General features: G+C 41.5%; 1 protein-coding gene across 1 annotated transcript; it reads right to left on the bottom strand.

Annotated features, from left to right (window-relative positions):
- LOC143290778 (uncharacterized) lies at window positions 1-26272 on the bottom strand. The gene is made up of 10 exons (XM_076600293.1): window positions 25976-26272; window positions 19197-19394; window positions 15036-15099; window positions 12826-12959; window positions 10259-10454; window positions 9057-9275; window positions 7512-8115; window positions 5206-5327; window positions 3687-3804; window positions 1-1992 (listed from the first exon to the last, which is right to left on the bottom strand). The coding sequence occupies exons 2-10, from the start codon at window positions 19358-19360 to the stop codon at window positions 1025-1027; spliced, it is 2589 nt and encodes an 862-aa protein (XP_076456408.1). The 5' UTR covers window positions 19361-19394; window positions 25976-26272; the 3' UTR covers window positions 1-1024.
- Between the last annotated feature and the right edge of the window lie 703 nt (window positions 26273-26975).

The raw sequence follows: 26975 nt of genomic DNA, 5'->3' as shown, positions 1-26975 counted from the left end.
CAGTACGGCCAGTCCTCTCTTCTCCTCTACACAGACCCCTCGGATGTCCAGTGGGTGGCTCAATGACCCAACCTTTAGCTTCCGTCGTCAGAATTGTGGTATTATTTGTAGACATTCACCTCTTCAGTATAAGAGCCTTCCGCTTGCAATATTTTGATGATGGTAATTGGGCTGAAACGCTGTTAACGCCGTCTCTTTCGCCGTTCGTATGGAGAGAGTTAAGCTGGCTGAAAAGATGGAGATGGTGCTGAAACTAGCAAAATATACATGTACATGCAACAGACTATGCAGTTATTTCTTTTATTCTAGAAATCTGGGTTGGGTCAGGAAACTTTCTTGGATTTTTGTTGTTGTTTTCTATCAAATCACCTGCAATACTGCTGTGTTCCCTAAGCAGCATGGCCATTCATAAACTTCAACATCATTTCCTGTGTTCTGGGCAGTGGTTCATGTGTTTTGGGGCAGTGATTCTTGTCTGCAGTCGGCCTTTTACATGCAAACCAGTTTTTAATCCAGCATCTATTCATTTAGAAAATAAAATGAAGTGTTTACCTCTACAGCTGTTTTAAACCCAATGCCCACTGCTTTGCACAAATAAACTTTTACCATGTGTAGCTGTTTTTAAGCCAAACTTCACAGCAGCATACAGTCACACACGACTCACTTTGCACAAACTACAGACTCTCTGTGGAACAGAAGAGGCAAAAAAAGAGGAAGAAAAAGAACACCATTACTCTGTACTTTCTCTCATGGCAACGGAAAGAAACAGTGTACACAATCACGACATGAAACAGTTCCAACAAACTTGTAAAAACAATAAAGACTGTCATTAAAAAACAACAACAACAAAATGACATCAAAGAAACAAACCAACACTTCTTACACATTTGTGAAGAAAACGAATCAGTGCAAAATCCTCAAAACGCTATGGCAGCTGTAGTGAGCAGCAAGAAAATCAGAGACAGCCACTTCTCCAGCATTGAAGGCAGAAAGGCTCCCACCACTGTCTCATGACCCCTTGCCTCTACAGCTTTACGCTTTGAATCCCACAGTCCCTGCTCTGTTGCTTCGCACTGTCACTGCTCTGTTGCTTCCCACGGTCTGAGTTTGCCGAGGCACGACTGTTTCTCTTTTTCACCTCACAGATGTCCTCATACATGTGACCTTGCAACACTCTGTCCCGAACTTCAGCCGTTTCCACATTCTCTGATTTGTCCCCTTTGGGAGTGTCTCCACTTGAAGATGCACCATTTACTGTCAGACCATTTGAAGCAGCTGCCCCATTAGGAACCCTGGTGGAGGCTGGGCCAGTGGGGGAGGCAAGGGGGCTGGAGGGGGGGCTCACTTCTTCATACTGGTGATGGACCCTGGCAGGGGAGTGGGTGTGATTGATGACCGTCACGCAGGGCACAGAGGCTGTCGTGGAGCTGGTGTGGACAGGCATGACAGCCGATGCTGCAGCAGAGGCCACACTAGCTGCTGACCTGGGCAGGGCAGAACCCCCTGGTGATTTGGACAGCGCAGAACCCGCTAGTGACCTGGGCAGGGCAGAACCCCCTGGTGACTTGGACAGAGCAGAACCCGCTGGCGACCTGGGCAGGGCAGAACCCCCTGGTGATTTGGACAGAGCCTCGTCGACACTTTCATAATTGGGGTCGTTCTCATTGTCCTGGTCTGGTAGGCAGTCCCTGACACTGTGGTAATCAGCGTGCAGAGTGACTCCCCCAATCATCCTCTCCTCCCCCACACTCCCCACGCTGCCGATGCTGCTGCTGGTGCCCGCACGGGGGATCTGCGGCAGCGCCGTCTCACTGGGGGAAAACCCGCTCTTGGACACAACAGCGTAACCATCGTCAGCGATGACGACGTTTCCCGTGGGGCTGGTTGGGGGTCGGCTGTTGCCGTGGTCACCATCATTTGAAGACGTTGACTTGGTCATGGAGTGGAGGGAGTCCAGGGACGGAGGCTCCGGGGCCGGGACGGCATAGCTCCCTGTGGACACGGACACAAGGGGGAGGAGAGGAGGGGTCATCAAACAACAGGAAGTTGTGTGTGGACTGGGTCTGCAGCAACACTCAATATCGGAATCTTCTTCAATTCTTTTTTTTTTTTTTTTTTTGTTATTTTTACTTTATCTATTTTATTTTATTTTATTTATTTCTATTGTTATTTATTTATTTATTATTTTTTTTAATTTATTTTTTTTTTTTTTTTTATTCATTTTTTTCTCAAGGCCTGACTAAGCTCGTTGGGTTACGCTGCTGGTCAATAACAAGTAAAAATACAACAGTTAAGATACTTAACTAGAATGTGTGGAATTAACTGGATTTTTGCCTATTGAAACACAGGGATATCATACAGACTCACATTGTGTGACAACAAACACGTGAGCCCTTCTCCCCCCAAAAAACACCAGTAGTTTCACCACGAAAGTTCCATGTGCCATGTACCAGTATCCTCCCTTTTATCCCTAACCGCTCTGATTTATCTCTATTACACTAGAAAATCTGCTGGGTTGTATACATTTATAACTGCTTCTTCTTCTGCGTTCACTCGTATGCACATGAGTGGGCTTTTACGTGTATGACCGTTTTTACCCCGCCATGTAGGCAGCCATACTCCGTTTTCGGGGGTGTGCATGCTGGGTATGTTCTGTTTCCATAACCCACCGAACGCTGACATGGATTACAGGATCTTTAACGTGCGTATTTGATCTTCTGCTTGCATATACACACGAAGGGGGTTCAGGCACTAGCAGGTCTGCACATATGTTGACCTGGGAGATCGGAAAAATCTCCACCCTTTACCCACCAGGCGCCGTCACCGTGATTCGAACCCGGGACCCTCAGATTGAAAGTCCAACGCTTTAACCATTCGGCTATTGCGCCCGTCATACATTTACAACAATTTCATGCCTCCTCTCTCTCTCTCTCTCTCTCTCAGGAAGAGACAGAAAATAATTCCAAAGCTGCAACTCATGACATGACCCAATTTCAAATGCACAACTGGAAGCTGTCAGTGTCTAACAGACCCCCAAAGCAAACGATTCATTACTGACGGAAATTCATCACAAAGAAAACAAGAGAGGCAAGGCCTTCAAGACTCACTTGTGATACACCAAAACAAAAACCAAGCTTTTTATGTATTGAGTATAATTTCAAAATGTAATATTTAAGATGAGAAAGATCAGTTTAAAGCAAATTAAGTCCCCTAGCATTAATTACAGAGTAATTTCCCTTCTTTACTATCTCCACCAAACATTTGCAAAATAAATAAAACTTCCATGCTTAGCAAAAGAAGTTCCTGTTTGAACAAAAAATGATAATAATGACTGCTCTTGTTGTTGGGTCAGAATATCATATCAAAGTGCCAAGTTTAGAGAATACAAAAAAATATAAATATAACAGTAAATGCAGTTTGCATATAATTAGGCTTCATTTTTTATTTTTTTGTGCCCATACCAGAGGTGCAATATTGTTTTAAACAAGATGACTGGAAAGAACTGAATTTTTCCTATTTTTATGCTTAATTTGGTGTCAACTGACAAAGTATTTGCAGAGAAAATGTCAATGTTAAAGTTTACCACGGACACACAGACACACACATACACAGACAACCGAACACCGGGTTAAAACACAGACTCACTCTGTTTACACAAGTGAGTCAAAAAAACAGTACAGTCTCACCTGAACCAGAAGCTCCAATCTCTGCATAGGTTTCGCTGATTTCGTTGAAGTTGAGCTGAAGGTTGGGGGCACCCGGGGTAGCGTATCTCACTACCCCATCCCCTGAACCACCATCCACCTGTCCAAGCAACATGTGGCCCATGTGACTGGTTTGTTTCACCACTGACAATTTTCTTCCATACTGCTCTCTATGGCGTACTGTCCTTTAACTCACTCAGTACGGCCAGTCCTCTCTTCTCCTCTACACAGACCCATCGTATGTCCAGTGGGTGTCTGAACGACCCAACCTTTAGCTTCCGTTGTCAGAATTGTGGTATTCTTTGTCAACATTCACCTCTTCAGTGTAAGAGCCTTCCGCTTGCAATATTTTGATGAAGGTAATTGGAGTGAAATGCTGTTAATGTCGTCTCTCGCTGTTCGTATGGAGAGAGTTAAACTGAGTGAGGATGGTACAGCAATATGTAATTCAAGACAAATGTGCGGCACTTATAAAAAAAAAAATCATTCTTAGCCCTTTCATTGGCAAACTCACATTTATGCAGCAGCTAGGTAGAGGACCCATGTCACTGAAAGGTGACCAGATCACGGCTCTGTTATCCATCAAACTACTGCTCTTTATGTTCGGTGGTAGGACAGGCCATATTTTCTACACATCACAAGGGGAATCCCCAGCTATTCTTTGACACCACATTTTCTGTGTTTATAGCACAAGGGAATTTTGCACTCAAAACTGACTGGCGGTGAAAGGGTTAAAATACTACTTCAGTGAGCATATGGAGTGGAGTGATGGCCTAGAGGTAACGCGTCCGCCTAGGAAGCGAGAAAATCTGAGCACACTGGTTCAAATCACCACACAGCCGCTGATATTTTCTCCCCCTCCACTACACCTTGAGTGGTGGTCTGGATGCTTGTCATTCGGATGAGACGATAAACCAAGGTCCCGTGTGCAGCATGCACTTAGCGCACATAAAAGAGCCCATGGCAACAAAACAGCTGTTCTTTCAAAATTCTGCAGAAAAATCCACTTCGATCATAACTACGAGAGACAGGGCTTTGATATTCATAGGTGTATTCCTTGTGATAAGACTTCTCCACTGGTACCATAATTTTTCACTTGTGACCTTGATCTTGAAATTTGTACTTTGTTTCAAAAAGACTTTATCCTTGGCCATAACTTCACAACTATAAAAAAAGAGGGCTCTGACATTTCTCATGTACATTCCTTATGACAAGAGCTTCCAACTGCTACCATAATTTTTAACTCGTGACCCTGACTTTGCGGCCCAGAAAGCTTTGTTTTCTGAAAACTCTTTTTCTTTTCTTTTTTTTAACAGCTAATTAACAGCTGAAAGAACACATAGAAAGAACCATCTAACCATGACAACTAACCATTCACACCCAGGCCTTCTGTGAGAACAAACTGTGTAAGCATGGGCGTGCATTAAGTTGTTTTTTTTTGTTTTTTTTAAATTTCCACAATTAAGGTTTCTCCCAACTTTTAAGCCTTTCTAATGCTCACCGTGGCGTAAGTGTTCTCCGGCAGGTCAGGTACAATCTCGTAGGTGTTGAGAGCATTGCGTGCAGACATACTGGCCAGGGACTCGCGCGCCGTCACTTTGGAGTAACGGTGCTCCCTGGACACTGTTTCACACACAATAATATTCATCACAAAAACATGCTACCAACCTTCGTGCCCACTTCTTGTCAGATTTACTTGCCTTAGAACTTCTGGTTTTATGTATCTGATATATGGTTGCCTTTACTTTTGGGTTTTTTTTTGTTTTTGTTTTTTGTTGCTGTTTTTTAAATTGTCTTCTTTGATAAATGAAATCCTTTTGCGACGGGCGCAATAGCTGAGTGGTTAAAGCGTTGGACTGTCAATCTGAGGGTCCCGGGTTCGAATCACGGTGACGGCGCCTGGTGGGTAAAGGGTGGAGATTTTTACAATCTCCCAGATCAACATATGTGCAGACCTGCTAGTGCCTGAACCCCCTTCATGTGTATATGCAAGCAGAAGATCAAATACGCACGTTAAAGATCCTGTAATCCATGTCAGTGTTCGGTGGGTTATGGAAACAAGAACATACCCAGCATGCACACCCCCGAAAACAGAGTATGGATGCCTACATGGCGGGGTAAAAACGGTCATACACGTAAAAGCCCACTCGTGTGCATACGAGTGAACGCAGAAGAAGAAGAAGAAGAAATCCTTTTGCATGTCAATATTTTGTTTCTTATTAAATGGTCTCCATAAGCATTGTATCTTTGAACTGCCAAGGCCTTGGAAACCAGAAAAAATAAGGGATGTCTTTCAATATTAAAAATAAATAAATAAACAAATAAAAATCATTCTGTCTATTTTTTGCAGGATACACATTTTGAACCTAAGTTAAAAGAACTACATTCAAACTGAATGGGGATACACTCGTTTCTTTTTATCAAACATTTCACAACCAAGGGGTGTATTTTATTTAACAACATTTTTCATTTTCAAGTAAAAAGTGTCTACAGAAGGGTTAACTATTTACACTATCAAAGTTGTACCCAAGCAATAAAGCAATACTGGTACATTAAGCAGAAAAGAATAGTAATCAACATCAACGAAAGTAACCAGAACACGAAAGCATTAGACATAATATGTCAAGTTATAAAAGGATCAAGAACATATAATATTTTGCTTGAAAAAATATGACATAAAACCATTCATTAACTGGGTGAGAAAACTGGATATTGTAATAGACTGGAAAACTGCTTTAGAGTTAATTAAGAAAACGAAAGAAATCAAACTAAGTTTCCAAATCAGAATTTGCTTTAGAATCTCTGGCAGCACAAATAGTATTCTTAAAAGAATGGGACTGACAGAGAATGAACAATGCAACTTTTGTACTAACGAAAAAGATACTATACACCATTATCTGTGGGAATGCAACTCTTTGCAGAAAGAAAAGATGGAAAGACAAACCATGAAAAGAGACATGGAAAGACAAGAGACAGGGAAAGACAAACCATGAAAAGAGACATGGAAAGACAAGAGACAGGGAAAGACAAACCATGACAAGAGACCCGGAAAGACAAGAGACAGGGAAAGACAAACCATGAAGACAGACAGGGAAAGACAAAGACAGGAAAAGACAAACCATGAAGACAGACAGGGAAAGACCAGATACAGAGAAAGACAAATGACAGGGAAATACAAACGACAGGGAAAGACAAACCATGAAAACAGACAGGGAAAGACAAACCATGAAGACAGGGAAAGACAAGAGACAGGGAAAGACAAACCATGACAAGAGACAGGGAAAGACAAGAGACAGGGAAAGACAAACCATGACAAGAGACCAGGAAAGACAAAAGACAGGGAAAGACAAACCATGAAAACAGACAGGGAAAGACAAACCATGAAAACAGACAGGGAAAGACAAGAGACAGGGAAAGACAAGGGACAGGGAAAGACAAACCATGAAAACAGACAGGGAAAGACAAGAGACAGGGAAAGACAAACCATGAAAACAGACAGGAAAAGACAAGAGACAGGGAAAGACAAGGGACAGGGAAAGACAAACCATGAAAACAGACAGGGAAAGACAAACCATGAAAACAGACAGGGAAAGAAAGAGACAGGGAAAGACAAACCATGAAAACAGACAGGGAAAGACAAACCATGAAAACAGACAGGGAAAGACAAACCATGAAAACAGACAGGGAAAGACAAGAGACAGGGAAAGACAAACCATGAAAACAGACAGGGAAAGACAAGAGACAGGGAAAGACAAACCATGAAAACAGACAGGGAAAGACAGAGACAGGGAAAGACGAAGGACCCACCAGTGCGTGAGGCCTCCTCCTGCCCCTCCACCTGGAAGAGTCTCTCCACTTCGTTCTCCCCGTACAGGCGCGGGGGTTCCGGAGGAGTTGTAAAGTATGGGTCAATCTCCTCCAGCTCCTCCCCTCCTGCCCCTCCCCCTCCTTCACCCTCCAACCTGCTCGTCGAAGGGTTGCGATCCTTCACCACGGTGGCATAGTCATCCTGGGTGTCCGCATCTGCATCCGCATACTGCAGTCGATAGCTGGCCTCCGCATCTGCGGAAGTTGGATTGTTCCAGCTGCTGCTCGTTCGGTTTTTGTGCGGAGATGCCCCACCCCCACTGAAGGTAATGACAGTGGCAGACGCCTGGTCGGAAACAACGGAGTACGGGTCGTCAGTGTCCGGGATAGCTGCTGACATCACCAGAGCCCCTCCTGAATCTCCGATCACTCGCTCATAAGGATCTTCATCCTCAAGTGTGGATTTAATGTTAGCGGAGTTTTCCATGGAAGTGACCATGACATGACCATTTTTCAAATGGGAATAGTCCCCGTCAGCATCCTCCTTCTCTGTGTCCTTGACCTTGGCATACGTGTCTTCTTTGTCGTCTTCTTCGTCCTTTACCTGGCAGGAAGACACCGGTGAAGGTCAGCCACGTTGGCAAGGGAACAGACTGAGGCTTCTTTTTAAAAGCAGCTTCTGAACAAATTGTCTGGTTCATTTATTTACCTCTGTGTAAATTTATTTACCTCCAGGTACATTTGTATAAGTATGTGGAGTGATGGCCTACAGGTAACGTGTCCGCCTAGGAAGCGAGAGAATTTGAGAGCGCTGGTTCGAATCACAGCTCAGCCGCCGATATTTTCTCCCCCTCCACTAGACCTTGAGTGGTGGTCTGGACGCTAGACGATAAACCCAGGTCCCGTGTGCAGCATGCACTTAGCGCACGGCAACAAAGGGGTTGTTCCTGGCAAAATTCTGTAGGAAAATCCACTTCGATAGGAAAAACAAATAAAAGTGCACGCAGGAAAAAATACAAAAAAATGGGTGGCGCTGTAGTATAGCGACGCGCTCTCCCTCGGGAGAGCAGCCCAAATTTCACACAGAGAAATCTGTTGTGATAAAAAGAAATACAAATACAAATACATTTATTTATTAATTACCTCTGTATACATTAGCCTGCCTCTGTGTGCAGTTATTTTCCTCAATGCAAACTAATGGGAACTGCTGCACATCCCTGACTTTAAGCTGTTGTACAGAGTTGTCTCACTATCGACATGTGTGTGTGTATGCATGTGAGCTCATGACTGAGTGTGCAAGAAAAAAGAATTTTGTCTGATCTAACATTAATAACAATTTGACAGTAAGCAATGGAAAAATCTACATGAAATACAAAACACTGGTTATTCTTATCATTCTCGTGAGAGAGAGACAGACAGACAGACAGAGAGAGACAGAGACAGAGGGACAGAGAGACTGAGGCAAAGAGAAGAAAGACAGAAACACAGACAAAGAAACAGGGTCAGACCATCTCTTCTTTCAACATCACAACCATGTAAGCTGACCTTGGCGTAAGGGTCAAAGTCGCTAGAGGTCATGACCTTGGCACTGGTTCTTGCACGTACGTCTTTCACAACATCATATGTCCGTTCCCGCACTTGGGCATAGTGGCCCTCTGAGGCCGTGTCTGGTTCTGACTGGGGCGTTGTTCCAGAACTCATATCTCGTGGGGACTCCAGATGGATGTGGTCATAATTGATGGCTGCTGAATCATTTGCTGTGATCTGTTGTAAAAAATATTTTAAAAAAAACCCAAAGAAACAATGAAAGAAACAATAATCTTTTAATAAAGAAATAAAATCACTTGACATTATACAAGGTTAACTCTCTCCATACGAACGGCGAAAGAGACGACGTTAACAGCGTTTCACCCCAGTTACCATCATCAAAATATTGCAAGCGGAAGGCTCTTATACTGAAGAGGTGAATGTTGACAAAGAATACCACAATTCTGACGACGGAAGCTAAAGGTTGGGTCATTCAGACACCCACTAGACATCCGAAGGGTCTGTGTAGAGGAGAAGAGAGGACTGGCCGTACTGAGTGAGTTAACATTATGAACAGGGAGTTTTGGGGGCAATTCTTATAAGAAGTTATACATCACTGTGAGGTTTTTCAACCCACAACTCGCCAAGGTCCAGAAAAGATTTTGCTTTCCACTATTCCAGCCAAAAAGAACACGTGGAACACTCAAATCAGTCTTGAGTCATCATCATGGATTTGTCATTAACCACTCAAGACTGTTGTTCAAATTTCCAAAGCCATCCTTCGGGACGTCTGAGTCTCCCATGCCTGACTAATGCCACAATACATTTTAAAAGGAAACGCAATACAGCCTTGTAATGACAATTTGCTTTATAAATTTGGTCAGGGATGTTGTGTCCACAGCAAGATACATTTCAACACAACAAGATGCGATTCATTGTAGCTAGGTATCCCGGAGTTCAAAGAGTTCAGAGAGCCTGAAGTTGATCTGAAAGGCCGGCAATGGATGTAATGTTGTTCTGTTTCAATATATAATCAAAGACACTGGCTGTGTTCAGTGACTGTAATCTAAGTGAAGTATGTATCAGTCCACTGGGGAAATACAACACATTTCTCTGACAAACATCAACCACTAACACAGAGAGAAAAAGATAACAGACATTTGCAAACAAATTCTATGACACATGCAAAGCAGTAAACGTCACTGCAGCTGACGACTTACACTGACTCCAAGGTGATCATAGCCACCAACATCCTCCTCTTTCTCATCGACAGCAGCATGAGCTGCCCCCGAACTGTCCCCGCACCCTGCTCCCGACAAGTTATGCTTGTGACTGCTAGCCACTGGCAAGTCCGGCAACTCCCGCAGACTGGTGGGGCGCATCTGGCCAGAGCCGCTACTGGCATTGCGACTGTGGCTGCAGCAGAAAAAAGGAATAAAAAAAAAAAATTAATAATAATAATAATGGTACTTATATAGTGCTGAATCTTGTGCATAGACAAATCTAAGCGCTTTCACACCAGTCATTCTCACGCACGCATAACTCTAAAACTGGAGAAACTAAAGACAAGGAAGAGGCAGGGAAGGGAGCCTATTTTGGGAAGAGGTGGGTTTTAAGGCCAGACTTGAAAGAGCTGAGTGTGGAGACTTGACGAAGCGAAAGGGAAGTTCATTCCAATTGCAAGGGCCAGAGACAGAGAAAGAACGGCGGCCAACAGTCGAGAGTTTGAATCTGGGTATGCGTAAGTGGAGTGGATCCGAAGCTGATCGTAGTGAGCGAGATGGAGTGTAGAGGTGAAGGCAGCCACAGAGATAGGAAGGGGCTGATTTGTGAAAAATAAAAAAAAAAAAACATTTTTTTGCTATCCATCATTATCATCAATGTCACCAAAATCACCACCAACAGTGTCGCAGTCACTGTATTCATCACCACTGTCACTGTCATCCTGTCACTATCACATACATCATCATCATCATTATCATCAGACGGGCGCAATTGCTGAGTGGTTAAAGCGTTGGACTTTCAGTCTGAGGGTCCCGGGTTCGAATCACGGTGACGGCGCCCGGTGGGTAAAGGGTGGAGATTTTTACGATTTCCCAGGTCAACATATGTGCAGACCTGCTTAGTGCCTGAACCCCCTTCATGTGTAAACGCATGCAGAAGATCTAATACGCATGTTAAAGATCCTGTAATCCATGTCAGCGTTCAGTGGGTTATGGAAACAAGAACATACCCAGCATGCACAACTCCGAAAGCGGAGTATGGCTGCCAACATGGCGGGGTAAAAACGGTCATGCATGTAAAAGCCCACTCGTGTACATGCGAGTGAACGTGGGAGTTGCAGCCCACAAATGCAGAAGAAGAAGAAGAAGATCATTATCATCATCAATGGCCATGTCCAATGAGATATAAAATGATCAACATGAATAAGAAACATCATCACTATCATCTCTCATCCGCCTCAATCTATCTCTTTTCTAACATAGATCTTTTTATCTCCATGAAACCACCACATGCACACATGCAAAACCCTGTCAAGTGTTTGCAGGAACAATCAGGAAATTTGGTTGGTACGTTGCGAATTTGGTAGGAACACTCAGACTCCAAGCCATGTCAGCAAACGTTTCATTTTATCTACAACTTGTAATCCACTTGACATGGACACTGTTTGACCGAGACGCAATTTGATTTAGCCACAATCTCTCTTGTTCAGGCAAACGATTAAGCTGATTGGTCCACTCAGTGCTGTTTCAATGTAAACATGCACGCGATTAGCTGACCATCATTACGTGAGACCAAGGTTAGTGTAACGCTTAACAGCTGGTATCTCTGCATTTGCAGTAGAGGTAATCAGTAAGCAGACTATGGCCAACTCATGGATTATCATCAATTTAAGAGGAATAAATGAATGAAATGAAAAAAAAAACAAAAAAAAAACAAACAATCAAACAAATACATGAATAAAGATATTAACTATAAAGCACAAATTCAGCACACAAACCTTAAGTACTGGGAATTCACAGCATATACACACCAGCTTCCAGATTGTACCACATATGTTAAATGTAAGACCTTCACGCTTTTGTGAAGCTGCTTTCTTTTCAGAAGGGGAAAGAGAAATATATGGTTACTCCTCAAAGCAGGGAGACAATTATTGATGCAAGCCTTTCAAACAAGAATGAGCAATACTGATGAAAGTCGGTTCACTGTACTTTGAAAACAAGTCATTCCAACACAATGCACTTCTTCTTCTTCTTCTTCCTGTTAGGAGTCCACGGTCATCACGTTCACCATTCTGACACCATAATGGGGAGGAGCACAGCAGCATGACCCACCTTCCTAGGTGATGGAATGGAGGGGGTAGAAAAATGGTGGGCCCTGGGGTTGGTGGGTGGGTGGGTTGGCGGGGGGAAGCCATCAACTGTTTCAGGCATCAGGACCAGGCCTTTCCGGCTACCGAAGCGGCCCCCGGGGTCAAGCCCCGACCGGCAGAGCCCTAGTCCTTCACTTGACTTACTTTGGATGATGGCGGGGCAGGGCTTTTACCAAGACATTCGGGACATCCTTGAGGCAAAAGCTTCAAGGGAAGGGGCGGTGACAGTAGCTTCTGGTAGTGAGTTCCACTCTCTGATGGTACATGGCAGGAATGAGAATTTCCGGTAGTCAGTGCGGCATGATGGTATTCTGTACGCTTGATTGTGGCCTCTCCCTCTTCTGTTCTTTGGTATGAGGTGCATTGAAAAAAAAAAAAAAAAAAAAAAGCCTTGATACAGACAATACCACTCACCCAGATGGAGAAATCCCATTTCTGCCACTGTGCACACCACCATTGCTTACAGGACTTGTCTCCCCTGGTAAAGTGCTTGGAGTAGGCTCCCCTTCTGCTGGTATGTCCACGACGACTGGGTAATCTGCTGCATTCTGAAAATAAAACTACAGGCCTGATCACGCCCCCTTTTCCACATGTACACACCGCACAGCTCTTAAAACTCCCCATTCTCCTTATGAATAAATGACAACTCTTAAGATGTCTGTCTTCACATTAACACAGCCAAAAAAATGTCCACATCTACCATGAATAAATCACAATTCTGAACCCATTCAACCCAAGGGAGTGTACAACTTTTCCCGGCTTCCCTAGCTTACTGATGCAGAAAAAAAAAAAAAAAAAACTGAATAAACAAACTGACAAGTGTGGACACAGCAGAATATACTGTAGAAGTTAGCTCCCTTCCCTTGCAGTTTTTCATACACAGGAACACGGAAACCATTTTAAAGAAACAAATTTTGACACCCAACAAATGCTCGGTGCAAAGTTCACTGAATCAAGATTCACACTTCTTCAGCAATACAGCCAACATCAGAAATTAAGTAAAGACAAATATGTGTTTTTTCACATGAATAAAACTTTTCTTTCTTCCTCCTTTTGTCCAACCACTTGTACCATAAACGTGTTGGGGGGAGAAGCTGGCAATCTCCAGCTGGACGGGAGGTCTGGAGCTATGTCGTGTTGTGGTCATGGAGCGTGTTAACTCTCTCCATACGAACGGCGAAAGAGACGACGTTAACAGCGTTTCACTCCAATTACCACCATCAAAATATTGCAAGCGGAAGGCTCTTATACTGAAGAGGTGAATGTTGACAAAGAATACCACAATTCTGATGACGGAAGCTAAAGGTTGGGTCATTCAGACACCCACTGGACATCCGAGGGGTCTGTGTAGAGGAGAAGAGAGGGCTGGCCATCCTGAGCGTGTTAAACCTCCGTCAATCCACTGTCAGTGTAGTATCCCAGATTATGCCCCACCCAAGAAGTGCCCCCAAGGGACAATTCGAATAGTGGAAATGTCCCTAAGGGACTTTCTCACCCTTGATAATGTTCCCTGCGGACATTTTCAGCGGCCAAAATATCCCCCCTCTTGCATTTTAGCCTGATTCTGAAATGCCCCCCTTACCCTAAAAATGTCCCCCCCCCTTGTATCCAATGAAGTCCCCTCCACCAAAGTCTTCCATCTTTGAAGTACAGTCACATCAAGAACAGCAGAGGCGCCTTGTCAGTACAAAGCTGAAGTATTCCGCTTATTTCATCTTTTAATCTGAAGATGACTTTTACTAGCTTGTTTGGGTATGTATATTTTTGCTTTAGATGCGGGATAAAGAAAAAAGTCGAAAAACAGTATTTCACATAACTGCTGGCTTCTACACAATCCGAGGAGATATTTTTTTCTGCAGAGGCAAGCCTGTTGTCAAGAGAAGTGAAATTCCAGCCATTCTCAAGTCCATGCATGATGATCCCGAGGGTGGAGGACATTTCAGGATGGAAAAGACATACCATATGTTAATAGTCTGTCGGGTGGCTAATGGTAACCCTTACTAAGCCATTATTGTCGTTAGTAGGGGGCTTAGTAGGTGGTGTCCTAAGTACGTTAAAACAGAATAGGCACCACTGAACACCACCGAAGTGACTCAGCAGCAGTGCAGGGTCTCCTCTGGTGTGTGGCCTCCTGGCGACCTAACATTGATGGTTCCCTGTGGACTGCCAACGCTGGAACTGCGACGGACGAACCCAGGTGTGGCCGTGTATGGGGGAATCTAAATGAGCGGCGTGGGAGTAATGCCACTGAAACGGTGCAGATGATGGGGCAGCAAAAAAACAAACAAAAAATGGTAACCCTTACCCCAGTCAGGACTGAAGAGCTGTGGCAACAGAACATTCTGCCTTATAAAAAGCTCAGTCAGAAATACGATTCTCAAAAATGACGTTCTCTCTCTCTCTCTCGCCCACACCTATCTCCCCCTTCCTCACTCTCCCCTTCTCTCCCCTCTCTTTCTCTCTATCTCTGTCTCTCCCTCTCTCTTTCTCTCTATCTCTGTCTCTCCCTCTCTCTTTCTCTGTCGCCCATTCTCTTGATGTCATGGCCAATATAAACCAAGACACAAAGGACAAGATATCATACAATACCTCAAAGGCACTGGAAAAACAAAAGAACTACTTACAGCTGTCTGTGAGCTGGCTCCATTTCTTTTGGCAGCTTTCCCCTCCTTGCCCTGTCCTGATGAACTGAAACATGGACACACATAACATGGACACACATGGTTATCAATGGAAATTTTGTTTTAACAAATATCACGGCTTTTGGAATACAATCATTGCAGTCCACATGGCAACTGGCAAAGATGATGCAAGGTAAGAACTAAATATGCTGCACACGGCTGAAAAAGGACATTTTATGAGTCGCATTTCTCTTAAATTTGGAGGAGTTTACTGACAGTGTCACCAACGCTTCACAGTTCATTCCACAGAACATTGTGTGTGTGTGTGTGTGTGTGTGTGTGTGTGGAAGGGGTAGGGGTAGGGGGCGGTGGGTGGGGGGTCGGGGGGGGTGGGGGGGGGGGGTTGGGGGATGAGAGGGGGGAATCAAAATGGGTGCATGCATGGATATATGTAGGGGATACAAGTCCGTGAGTATGTGTGTGACTGTGTGTTAAAACATTTTTGGAGATATTTATGGTATTGATATTTGGCAAATTGATTTGTTAAATATGTTGCTTTTAAAAATTCATAACACTGACTTTTTTCAAATTTGATTTGTGTGTGTGTGTGTGTGTGTGTGTGTGTTGCGCAGTTGATATTAATTCAAATGATTGCTAAAATGTCACAACAACAAAAAGTTAATCTGAACGGTTTCAGTCAGTCAGTCAGTTCACATACACAGTTTTTCTTTTTGTCAGTTGTCAGTTCACACAGTTTTTCTTTTTAGAATTTAACACCATTTCACTTTGAGTGATATTAGACATACAATGTGAGACAGTGAGAGAGAGAGAGAGAGAGAGAGAGAACGCAAGAAGTTTAATGCGAAGGCCACCAGCCTGTCCACATGAGAACACGTACACATAAAGATAACGATTGAAAAAATGAGGGAAAAACCAGATTCAACAGAACTTAAACACAATTACTCTGTCACGATCACAAAATTCTATTCATAGTACATCCTGTTTACAGGTGGCGTCAACCCATCCACTTCAGCCCCCAAACAGGACAGCTCGACTTGATAAGCATGAAACGGAGACAAAAATTCATATCCTGCTCTACCTGTTTTTTCTGTGTCACACACACACACACACACACACACACCTACACACACACACACACACACACCTACACACACACACACACACACACCTACACACACACACACACACACACACACACACACACACACACACACACACACACACAGAGGCATTAATAAACACAACAGGCTCTCTTACAGGCACACAGAAAAGAGGATATGCATATATTGTTGCTGTTTTCACAGCCAAGGGATAAGTTTACATGAAGAGTTTGGGTCCTTTTAAATGCTAAGCAACACTGGCTTGAAGTTGTGTACATTATTTAGCAGAGCAAAACTTTAGTGTTGCGGTTTATCGCTCCCTGTTCACTGAGTTTTGTTAGCAGTTTTTTGGGTGTTTTTTTTTAATTAAATAAATAAGGGTCAAAGTACAAGATAGAGTATGCTCCACCTCTCAGCTACCAATACCTTCAATGACAATGTTTCTTTATAATTTATAGCAGAAAACATGTTTTTTTCTTACCTCCAATGGGATACTAACTTGGGCAAAGACTTCATATTTTATCTTTTCCACAAAAAGTGACAAGGATCAGTCTCTTCATAATACCCCTGATTTCCATTATCATGCTGGACAAAAATGCCAAAAAATGGGTGGCGCTGTAGTGTAGTGACACGTTCTCCCTGGGGAGAGCAGCCCGAATTTCAAACAGAGCGATCTGCTGTGATAAAAAGATAAATACAAATACAAATACTCCAGTATAGTGCTACATGATAACTGATTCATTTGAGTCACATTGACACAGTATAAGCTTTACTTAAATCTGTACTGTCAGTGTACTTTCACTACATCAGCTTAGCTTTAACCACTTTATCTACAATGTTCAAATGTATTAGGAATGTCATTTGCTCAGTGTTTGGTCTTCACACATATGTGCATTTTGTTATGTTGTTGCTTATCCCAAACCAAGTGGTGGTCTTTCCATGTAATATGTATGCATGCGCTCACTATCCACTTGTACTGATACGATGCACTTAAGACATCAAGATGATTTGTTTGTTATGTCTTCCAGTCACTGTCTTCTTATCTTCTTTCTTTTACATTGTTAAATGGTGGTGGTGGTTTGTCCATCGAGATCGATGATGACCATCGTTGTCATCCAGCTGGGGGATGGGGGGAGGGTGGTGGTGGGGTGGGGGGGAGGATGCTCATGAATCTATCTGTGAATGCGCAGATGGCTGAATAGTCCAATCTGCGCACGAAATGTTCGCTGACAGTTGGGGCAGACAAAGACAGGCATACCATTGTCAGGGAGCTTGTTTGCCCGTGACTTTCTGGCCTGCCTCTTCTGAACAGCTGCAGCAGTCCTGTTGGCCTCGCACAACTTGGCGCCTTTGTGCACAGCAGCGCGCCATTTGTCATTGTTAAATAAAACAATAGAAACACCCTTTGTGACTGGCCTCTACACGCCCTTGGCCGGTGCACATATCTTTTCTATCCTTTCACCTTCATACTCTTTAATTCAGTAAATGAGTAACTCTTTTATAACCCCTTTATAATATACCACACCACTGATGGTTGCAACAGTGGCATCGCCGACAGGATATTGATCCATGACAGGACTGATCCAAGACAGATCCAATAATATTCTTCCGAGAATACTCCTATTCCTTTTTAATTTTATATTCTTTTATCCAAATTAAATCCTAAAAATAAACAAAAATCCCTACCACTCAGTCGTTTACATTTTTATATATCACATAATATATCATGATTACCATCATCTACATCTTTTCATTTTTGACTCACTTGTGTTATAAGCCAGTGTTCCGGTGTGTGTGTGTGTGTGTGTGTGTGTGTGTGTGTGTGTGTGTGTTTGTGTATGTGTGTGTGTCCATGGTCAACTTTAACATTGCTATTTTTTGGGGATTACTTTGTCTGCCAATACTAAATTTGGCTTAAACATAGGTGGAAAAAAAAATCTTCACAGTCAAACCAATAACTGGTTTTACGTCTCCCAAATTTGGCCGTATTTCCTGATCATTAACAGTTTATTTTGTTGATGCTTGATTGGGATCCAAAAACATATTTCTGGGATACAGGCTATGTTTGGTAAGAAAACAGCATGACCTCGTTTTTCTTTTTGTAATCAAAAGAAAAGAAATACATGTTCTGGACAGAACACATAGTGACCCTAACTACACCATCGATGTGTTTAATGCATATGAATATTCTAAAGTGGAACTCTAAATTAACTAGAATGAACACGCACATACAAGTAAAACTGAATCCACCGTGTCTAAACTGGTCTGTGCAGATGTTGACAAAACACTGAAAACAGCTACATGTTGGGGTGTGCCTGAGGCGACGGCGACCTCTCCTTTACCGCTGAATAAATTGCATATGAATGTTTTAAAGTGGATACTGAATTGACTAGAATGAACATAAAAAAGAAACTGAATGGACCGTGTCGTTGTTCCTCAGTGAGTGTAAAGTCTATTGAAGCCTGTCAAACACGGACCTCTTCAGATCTAGAGAAAACAGCCACACATTGCAGTGAGCCTGAGGCAATGGGGACGTCTCCTTTACCCAGTCTTTAAATAAATTCTTGATATCCTAATACCAAAATAACATGATTTAAACAGCGTTATCACTTCCACTACTGTTATCGATTTATTTCGCTAAAACAACATACTTAAGTAATATTTTTTTTACACCACTGGTAGACCTGCGTTAGTGTGTAAGACCACTTATTCTCGAGCAAACATGCTTGGTTCGAATCTGTTTTACGCCTTTTTTTTACGCAAAGGTCTATAATAACAAATACAGAAAAAATTAATTCCTTTATTATTTTGTTCATTATCTATACATTTTATTCATCATTTTTCTAAGTGTGTATCACAAGCAGATCTTGAAGACCTTACCTTTCTTGTTCAGATAACGTTAACAAAACCAGCTCAAAAACAACAGTCCTTCATGACCTTTCACCAAGCAATCTCAGTTTCTCTGTCACAGTGCATTCATGTCAAAGCCTTCACTCTCACCCGACTCCTACAACTACAAGCTACAAAAGGAAAGGGAAAGTACCTGTTCTCCTTGCAAGCACACTGCAGAACCAGCAACAATAGAAGCACCAACACCGCAACCGCCAACACCAGGGTTTGCGGTGTAAGAGTCACGGCCCTTTCCTCCCCGTCCTCCTCCAGTTCCCTGGCCACAGCCAGCAGGTGGCGCTGCCATGAAGATGCCATTGGGCGTGTCAGGGGGTCTTCCTCACCATGCTCTCTGGCCACAGGGAAAAATCATGTGGAAATTTAACATAATCATTACCGTAAAGTTCGGTCTATTGAGCGCACTGGTATATAAGCCACACTTATTTCCGGTACCGGAACACATACTGATACTACAGAAAAGCTGTCAATATTGTAGGTTATTAAATAAAAAATAATGATCTGAAGGCTTTAATGTGTGGGGATTTGATTTATAAAACGTGAACAGTTAGCATACTATTATTATTAGGGAGTCTGTTCCACGTCTTGGTCACTGAAAAGAAAATGATCTGTTCCATAGGTCTTACTTCTGATGAAGTCAAGTATCAGAAGAAGAACGGAGCTGGCAAGACAGAGTATACATGTATCTAGATTGAAAAGAAAATGATCTGTTCCGTAGGTCTTACTTCTGACGAAGTCAAGTGTCAGAAGAAGAACAGAGCTGGCAAGACAGAGTATACATGTATCTAGATTGAAAAGAAAATGATCTGTTCCGTAGGTCTTACTTCTGACGAAGTCAAGTATCAGAAGAAGAACGGAGCTGGCAAGACAGAGTATACATATATCTAGTATCTAACAAGAAATTTGAAAATTGAAATTTGCTTGAAAAATGTAAAGAAGGGTGTTGTAGCAAGAACATGGCAACCATGCCAACTTCCCTTCCTAACTTCATTGTTATAATGTTAACTCACTCAGTATGGCCAGTCCTCTCTTCTCTACACAGACCCCTCGGATGTCCAGTGGGTGTCTGAATGACCCAACCTTTAGCTTCCGTCATCAGAATTGTGGTATTCTTTGTCAACATTCACGTCTTCAGTATAAGAGCCTTCCGCTTGCAATATTTTGATGATGGTAATTGGGGTGAAACACTGTGAACGTCATCTCTTTCGCTGTTTGTATGGAGAGAGTTAACCCAATCACTGATTCAGTACCAGGGAATTTTGTGCTAAGGTGCTCTCTCCTTGCTTGGGAATTTTTGAGGATTAAAGAGAAATAACTTTTTGTAAGATGTAGCACAAAAAATATAGATCTATACAGAAAATAAACGTTTTTGTGAAGAAAAATGAACACATGCACTGATGTAGCTAAATCCAGCCCCCCCCCCCCCCCCCCCCCCTATATATATACATATACCTGTAAAATAAAATAAAAGGGCTTACAGGTTCATAATAACAATCATAACACTTGTTGTAGTGCATGACTTGTAAGTGAATAACTCACAGCAACCACGCGCACACACACACACACACACACACACACACACATATGTATGTGTATGAGTGTGTGTGTGTGTGTGTGTAGTTCTGGTCAAGATGAAAAGTCATTCATGTTCTCAGAGAGTAAGCCATCAATCTTTTCTTCAAAGGTCAAACAGCATCGCCCTTTAGAGGAGAGAGCACTTCAATGATATTCCCTTCCTCCTGGATGTAACTGATCCAACACGGCTTTTTTCCTGTACATGTATCCTGTTTGTCTCCTCCATAAATAAACTGGTCAACTCATCAGTGACAAAAAAGATGGGAAAGGACAAAAACACATGATTCCTGTCTAGCGTCTGTCAACCCTGGGTTTAAAAAAATCATACATGACTGGCTGTTGCCATTCCCGGCAGTTGATTATAGTGAAAAGACAGATGACTGACAGGTTGGCGCCTCACATCCAACCCATTATTTGTCTGGCCTTCGACCTTTTGTTTTACACCACTTCTATATTTCTCCTTGCCCCCATCTCAAATTACGTTAAGTGCCACGCCTTCACAGTCAGTCATGGTCACTGGCAAAGAAATGATGTCTGATTGGATAGATGGGCTGAAGAAGGAGTCGGATATTGATGTTTTGTCACTGTCGTTGGTATCACCTTTGAGTTCAAACGAATCATAAGACAAGACAGATCCATCTCTCATCATTCTATTCTTACAATTTTACATAATAATCGGCACAGCTTGCAAAGTTGTGTAAATCCATTGACTGGGAACACTGTCTTCACTTAACAAAGTGTCTGACGCCTTATTGGTATGTGAGGCAAATCCCCTTTACAAGTATGATCCAAGTGGTCCAGCTAGCAAATCATTGATGACCAATGTTCACTTAAATAGTATATTTATAATCCAGACACATTAAACTTACCATTCTGAGTCTGTGTATGTTCATTTTACCAAACTTTTATCTTGGTATCCCAGTAGATCTACAAGAGTGTTATTGGTGTAGACTAACTAGTGTATATAACGTGTCAACTGACTGACATAAACATATGCTAAAAGATTCAGACTGCCAATATTTCCACCATTATATGAAGCCAGTTATAGCAAGCAACCTCAAGGCTTTCTTGAATAATTTATCTGTCTCCCAGCCAAGGCCAATTAGAAGTTTAATTTATTAATTCTGTTTTAATGCTCTTTGAACAAAATTTCGCAGATACTGTGATTATGCAGGAAAGAAGTATTTATCTCAAAGTGCTTGTCCATCCAGTGTCCAAAAAACACTAACATGACAACTACGTGAACTGGTCTTTCAAAAACTAGCCAACCATTTTCCTCCAAACACATATTTGTCCTTACAAGATGTTTTAAATGATTATTTATTTCTTCAAACAATTTCTGATTGTTTGAATCAAAGTTCAGTTAACTGGTATAACTTCGATTGATCACATTTTTATTTAAAGCACACTTTATACTATTAAAGGGATGTTCAATTCAGTGTTATAATTCAGGTTATATATAATTCACTGTTATTCAGTCCACTCTTTCATAGCTCTTTCTTTTCCACAACTCTGTCACTTCAGTCACAACACCACTTTAGTAACCTGACAATTGAGCATATAATTTTTCACTGTAGCTTGATGAAGCCTTTTGTACACGAAAGGTTGTCTTCACAAGTGACTGAGAACGTTGATGTTTTTGACTTTTTGCATTCATTATCAGTTGTTTCGCTTGTCAGTTTAACGACTTCTCTTTTATGAAGTCCTTAAGTAATTTCCTGTAACTGTATAAAAAGTGTATTTAGAGGGGTTTTTGTTGTTGTTTTTTCCTTCCAAATTTCACCCACATTTTTACCCTCATTTGCCCAGTTTCTCCCAACCCTCCATCCATCCACATCTCCCACCCCTTCTAACCGATAATACTCAGATGTATTCATAAATACTTTAACAAAATGTCTTCAATCACCGATATGTGTGACAGGACATTAAACAAAATTCCTTCCTTCCTTCACAACACCACCTCTTCCCATGTACGCTGTCCCCTATTTCCCATGCACACATAACACCGATTTTTTTTTCTTTTGTTTAAAATCACTAAACTGTAAACAGTGAAAAGATGTTAATATGGAGTGATGGCCTTGAGGTAACACGTCCGCCTAGGAAGCGAGAGAATCTGAGCGCGCTGGTTCGAATCACGGTTCAGCCGCCGATATTTTCTCCCCCTCCACTAGACCCTGAGTGGTGGTCTGGACGCTAGTCATTCAGATGAGACGATAAACCGAGGTCCCGTGTGCAGCATGCACTTAGCGCACGTAAAAGAACCCACGGCAACAAAAGGGTTGTTCCTGGCAAAATTCTGTAGAAAAATCCACATCGATAGGAAAAACAAAATAAAACTGCATGCAGGAAAAAATACAAAAACAATGGGTGGCGCTGTAGTGTAGTGACGCGCTCTCCCTGGGGAGAGCAGCCTGAATTTCACAAAGAGAAATCTGTTGTGATAAAAAGAAATACAAATACAAATTTACACTGACACTGACAGTGACACACACAGGCACATGCACACCGCACACAGAGAGATGTCTGACGTCTGGTTTATTGTTTAGGCCTTTCTGCCTGTGACGATAGAGGTATGCATGGACTTCCATGTTAACATCCATTATAAAGAATAACATCAATACAAAAAGCAAACAAAGAGAAGGAATGAGAGAGAGAGAGAGAGAGAGAGAGAGAGAGAGAGAGAGAGAGAGAGAGAGAGGAATGAGAGTGAGAGAGAGAGAGAGAGAGAGAGAGAGAGAGAGAGAGAGAGAGAGAGAGAATGATAGCAATGTTTTATTTATGAAAGGCCATGTCCCCATTTGAAGGGATTGCAGATAAGACATTGTATTTGTAATGTAATGTATTGTATTGCATTGTACTGCATTGCATTGCGCTGTATTGTATAATTACTCTTTTTTGTCACAACAGACTTAACTCTGTGTGAAAATCCGGGCTGCTCTCCCCAGGGAGAGCTTGTCCTTACACTGAGGGCGCCACCCTCTTTTCTTTCTTTTTTTTTCCTGCTGCAACTTATTTGTTTTCCTATCGAAGTAGATTTTTCTACAGAACTTCACCAGGGACAACCCTTTAGTTGCTGTGGGTTCTTTTAAGTGTGCTACGTGCATGCGGCACACGGGACCTCGGTTTATCATCTCATCCAAATGACCTTTTTTCTTTTAATGAAAAGAGAGAGAGAGAGAGAGAGAGAGAACGAATGAAATTTTATTTTACGAGGGTAAAGGAGTAAGCACAAAGTACTTGTTTACATCCGTCCCTCTGGGCAAGAATAATAATTGAGAAAAGAAAAGAAAATATATTTTAAAAATAATAATAATAAAAAGCGAGAGTCAATTCACAACACCAACGTCAAAATTACACAAGCATGTGCAAACATAAATACAGAACTTATGTACAATACAATAACGCAATAGATGAATAACAACGAGGACAACAGGGTAGGGGCGTGGTGGAGAGCAGCAGGAAGAATGGACAAGGGGAAGAGTAAAGAAGGTAGGGGAGGCTGACTGAACAGACAGATATTTATAGTGACAGAGACAGTGGAGACAGACATAGAGAGAGACTGACAGGGGAGGAGAGAGGCGTGTATATATTGACAATCTATACATGTTTGTTTTTTTATAATTGATATGTGTCACATAATCATGTTTTTCAATAAATGTGCACGATATATGTTTTTAAAGTTAGGGATGCTTTTTACAGTGTTTACATTGAGGCAGGATAATATTTCATTCCGTAAACAGACCCCTGAATAAGACAGCCTAGATTTAAAAAGATCGATCCTTGAAAGTGGTACCATAACTTTATGAACATGGCGATGAGTGTTGGTTACAAATTTATTCTTTAGTGAGGGGGGAGCAAATCCAGACATGATTTTGAACATAAACAGACCTTTGTTATATCAAAGTTTTGTTTTCAGTGGGAGGATATCAAGAGCTTTATAATCAGATATAGTCAATGACAAAGATTTTAAAAGATTCAATTTTACAGCTCTTCTGTGCAGACTCAATAGAGGCTTCATAATACTGTCACTCGCCGAATCCCACACTGTCGAAGCATAGTTAATGCGTGATTCTATATAAGCACTGACAAATAGTTTTCAACAGTGAAGATCCAAAAAGTGTTTAATTTTAGACAGTTGATATATATATTTTTTAAACCTGAGAAATGAAACAGGCGAACAGTTTATGGACATATTTTTACGTTTTTGCCTTGTTGTGATTATTAGGAATTTTGTTTTTTTAGGATGGAAACACATGTTTTAATTTGGACCATTCAATCAATTGGTCAATACTTTCCTGAAGAGAAAGAGACAGGGTACACAGGTTAGTATGACTAGTATGAATGGTGGTGTCATCAACAAACATTTCACATGGTGTCTTGATAGATAAGGGTAGGTCATCAATATATATGCAGAAAATAAGATAGGTCCCAAAACAGAACCTTAAGGTACAACATAGTTAATTGGTAATAACATTGATTTTGAACCATTTGTCAACACAAGTTGTTTTCTTTCAGAGAGAAAAGATGAGATAAGTTCTAATGTATTCAAAGACAAGCCATAAATCTTTAGTTTCTTTCAGGAGGAGAGAATGATCAATCACATCAAAAGCCTTCATAAAGTCAACAACAAGAGCTCCAGTAATTTCATTATTATTAATGTTAGTAAGCCATTGATCTACTAAATTTGTTTGTGCAGAATGACATGAGTGATTTGCTCTAAATCCAGACTGATTTGGAAGGAACAAGTCAAAATTATTAAAATGCTTAAGAATATGCTTATTTACATGATATTCCAGGGGTTTTGATAATACTGACAAAATTGAAACTGGTCTGTAGTTTGAAGGTTCAGGGCGATCACCATTCTTATATATAGGAATAACTTTAGCAGTTTTGAGTGTTTTGTGAATCTTATTTTTTGTAATACTTAAATCATATGTGTATGAAAGGGATTCTCCTATTATAGGAGCTGAGAGTTTTAATATTTTTCCATCTATCATTCTATGCCATCAAGACCTGTTGTACTTGTTTGTTTTAAATGGATCAGGGCATTATAAACTTCATGTACACATATCAAAGAATAATGTGCATGAAATATTTTTTGATTGACAAAATTCTAACAGAGCATCTAGAGAGTTAAGGTTTGATTTGTCTGATTTTATAATTGAAGTAGCTATATTACAAAAATGTGAGTTAAGTTTATCTGTGGATATGTCTGTGAGTGATGTAATTTGTGTGGCACTATTCTTATTATTCATTTGCTATATGAGAGAGAGAGAGAGAGAGAGAGAGAGAGAGAGAGGGAGACAGAGACAGAGAGAGAAGAACATATCAATTACTCACATAGCCTTATGAAATCTGCAAGCCAGAAGAATGGCAAAAATCTGGTTTTGCAACCACGCAGGCCATTCCACGAAGATTTATAAATATACCGTTTCACTTCCTCAAAACTCGACTCCGCCACAGTCCCTTGTAGACTTTTCTCGCACAATCTCTCCACAACCACACAACCAGTAGAAATGAATCCAGAAATATTTTCAGGCAATCATGTTAGCTCCTGTTGGTGAAAATGCGAGTCCTCCATCTAAATGGCACACGCCCCGTCGAGCCAAGCTGAAGTCTGCTACACCTCACCATTGCGGAAATCATAAATGAGTGCGTGATAAGGGACACAACCACTGAGATCGTATTTATAGGTCAGTGGACACAACGTCAACATATATACTCTCAACAGTCAGCCATGAAAATACATCTCTTGACGATTTTCCGAAAACAGTAGTGTATTTATTTTTCCTAAAAAATCTATGAAAATATATTTGCAAGTTTAGGCGTCATCTTGAGGTTATTTTATGTCACAGTTCCAGGTTACTTCGAAAAAATATTGTACAGGCTCAGAGATTTAAGGTTTTTCAAGGGGCGTAACACCAAATATTCATTGGATAATGTGGTGCAGTGGTTACTTCTCTTCCTCTCTTCAGAAGATTGAAATCATTAATTTCGTATTTAACTGCAAAAGATACGATGAATTGAGAACAAACTGAACCCTTTTCAATACAGCTCCAGCCCAGAGAAAAGATTTGTTCGGCATACTGAAAAGAAATTGTGTAGCAGATTCATCGACAAGTCGATGTTGGCTACCTATCCAGAAGAAGAAGAAGATAACAGAAAAGGAAGATAATCATGATATACTTTCACTTGCAAAATATGTATCCGAGACAATATATATACGGAAAACGTTCATCATCGGTCCAAAATTCACATTAATTGATTAAAGATTAGTATGTGTTCTTTTAGGGAAAAAAAGCATAGATAAAAAGGAAGGGTTACATTTGGATGGTCAATC

The sequence above is a fragment of the Babylonia areolata genome, chromosome 16 (genome assembly GCF_041734735.1).
Source record: "Babylonia areolata isolate BAREFJ2019XMU chromosome 16, ASM4173473v1, whole genome shotgun sequence".
Lineage (NCBI taxonomy): Eukaryota > Metazoa > Mollusca > Gastropoda > Neogastropoda > Buccinidae > Babylonia > Babylonia areolata.
This window is presented reverse-complemented; position numbering and strand designations above follow the sequence as displayed.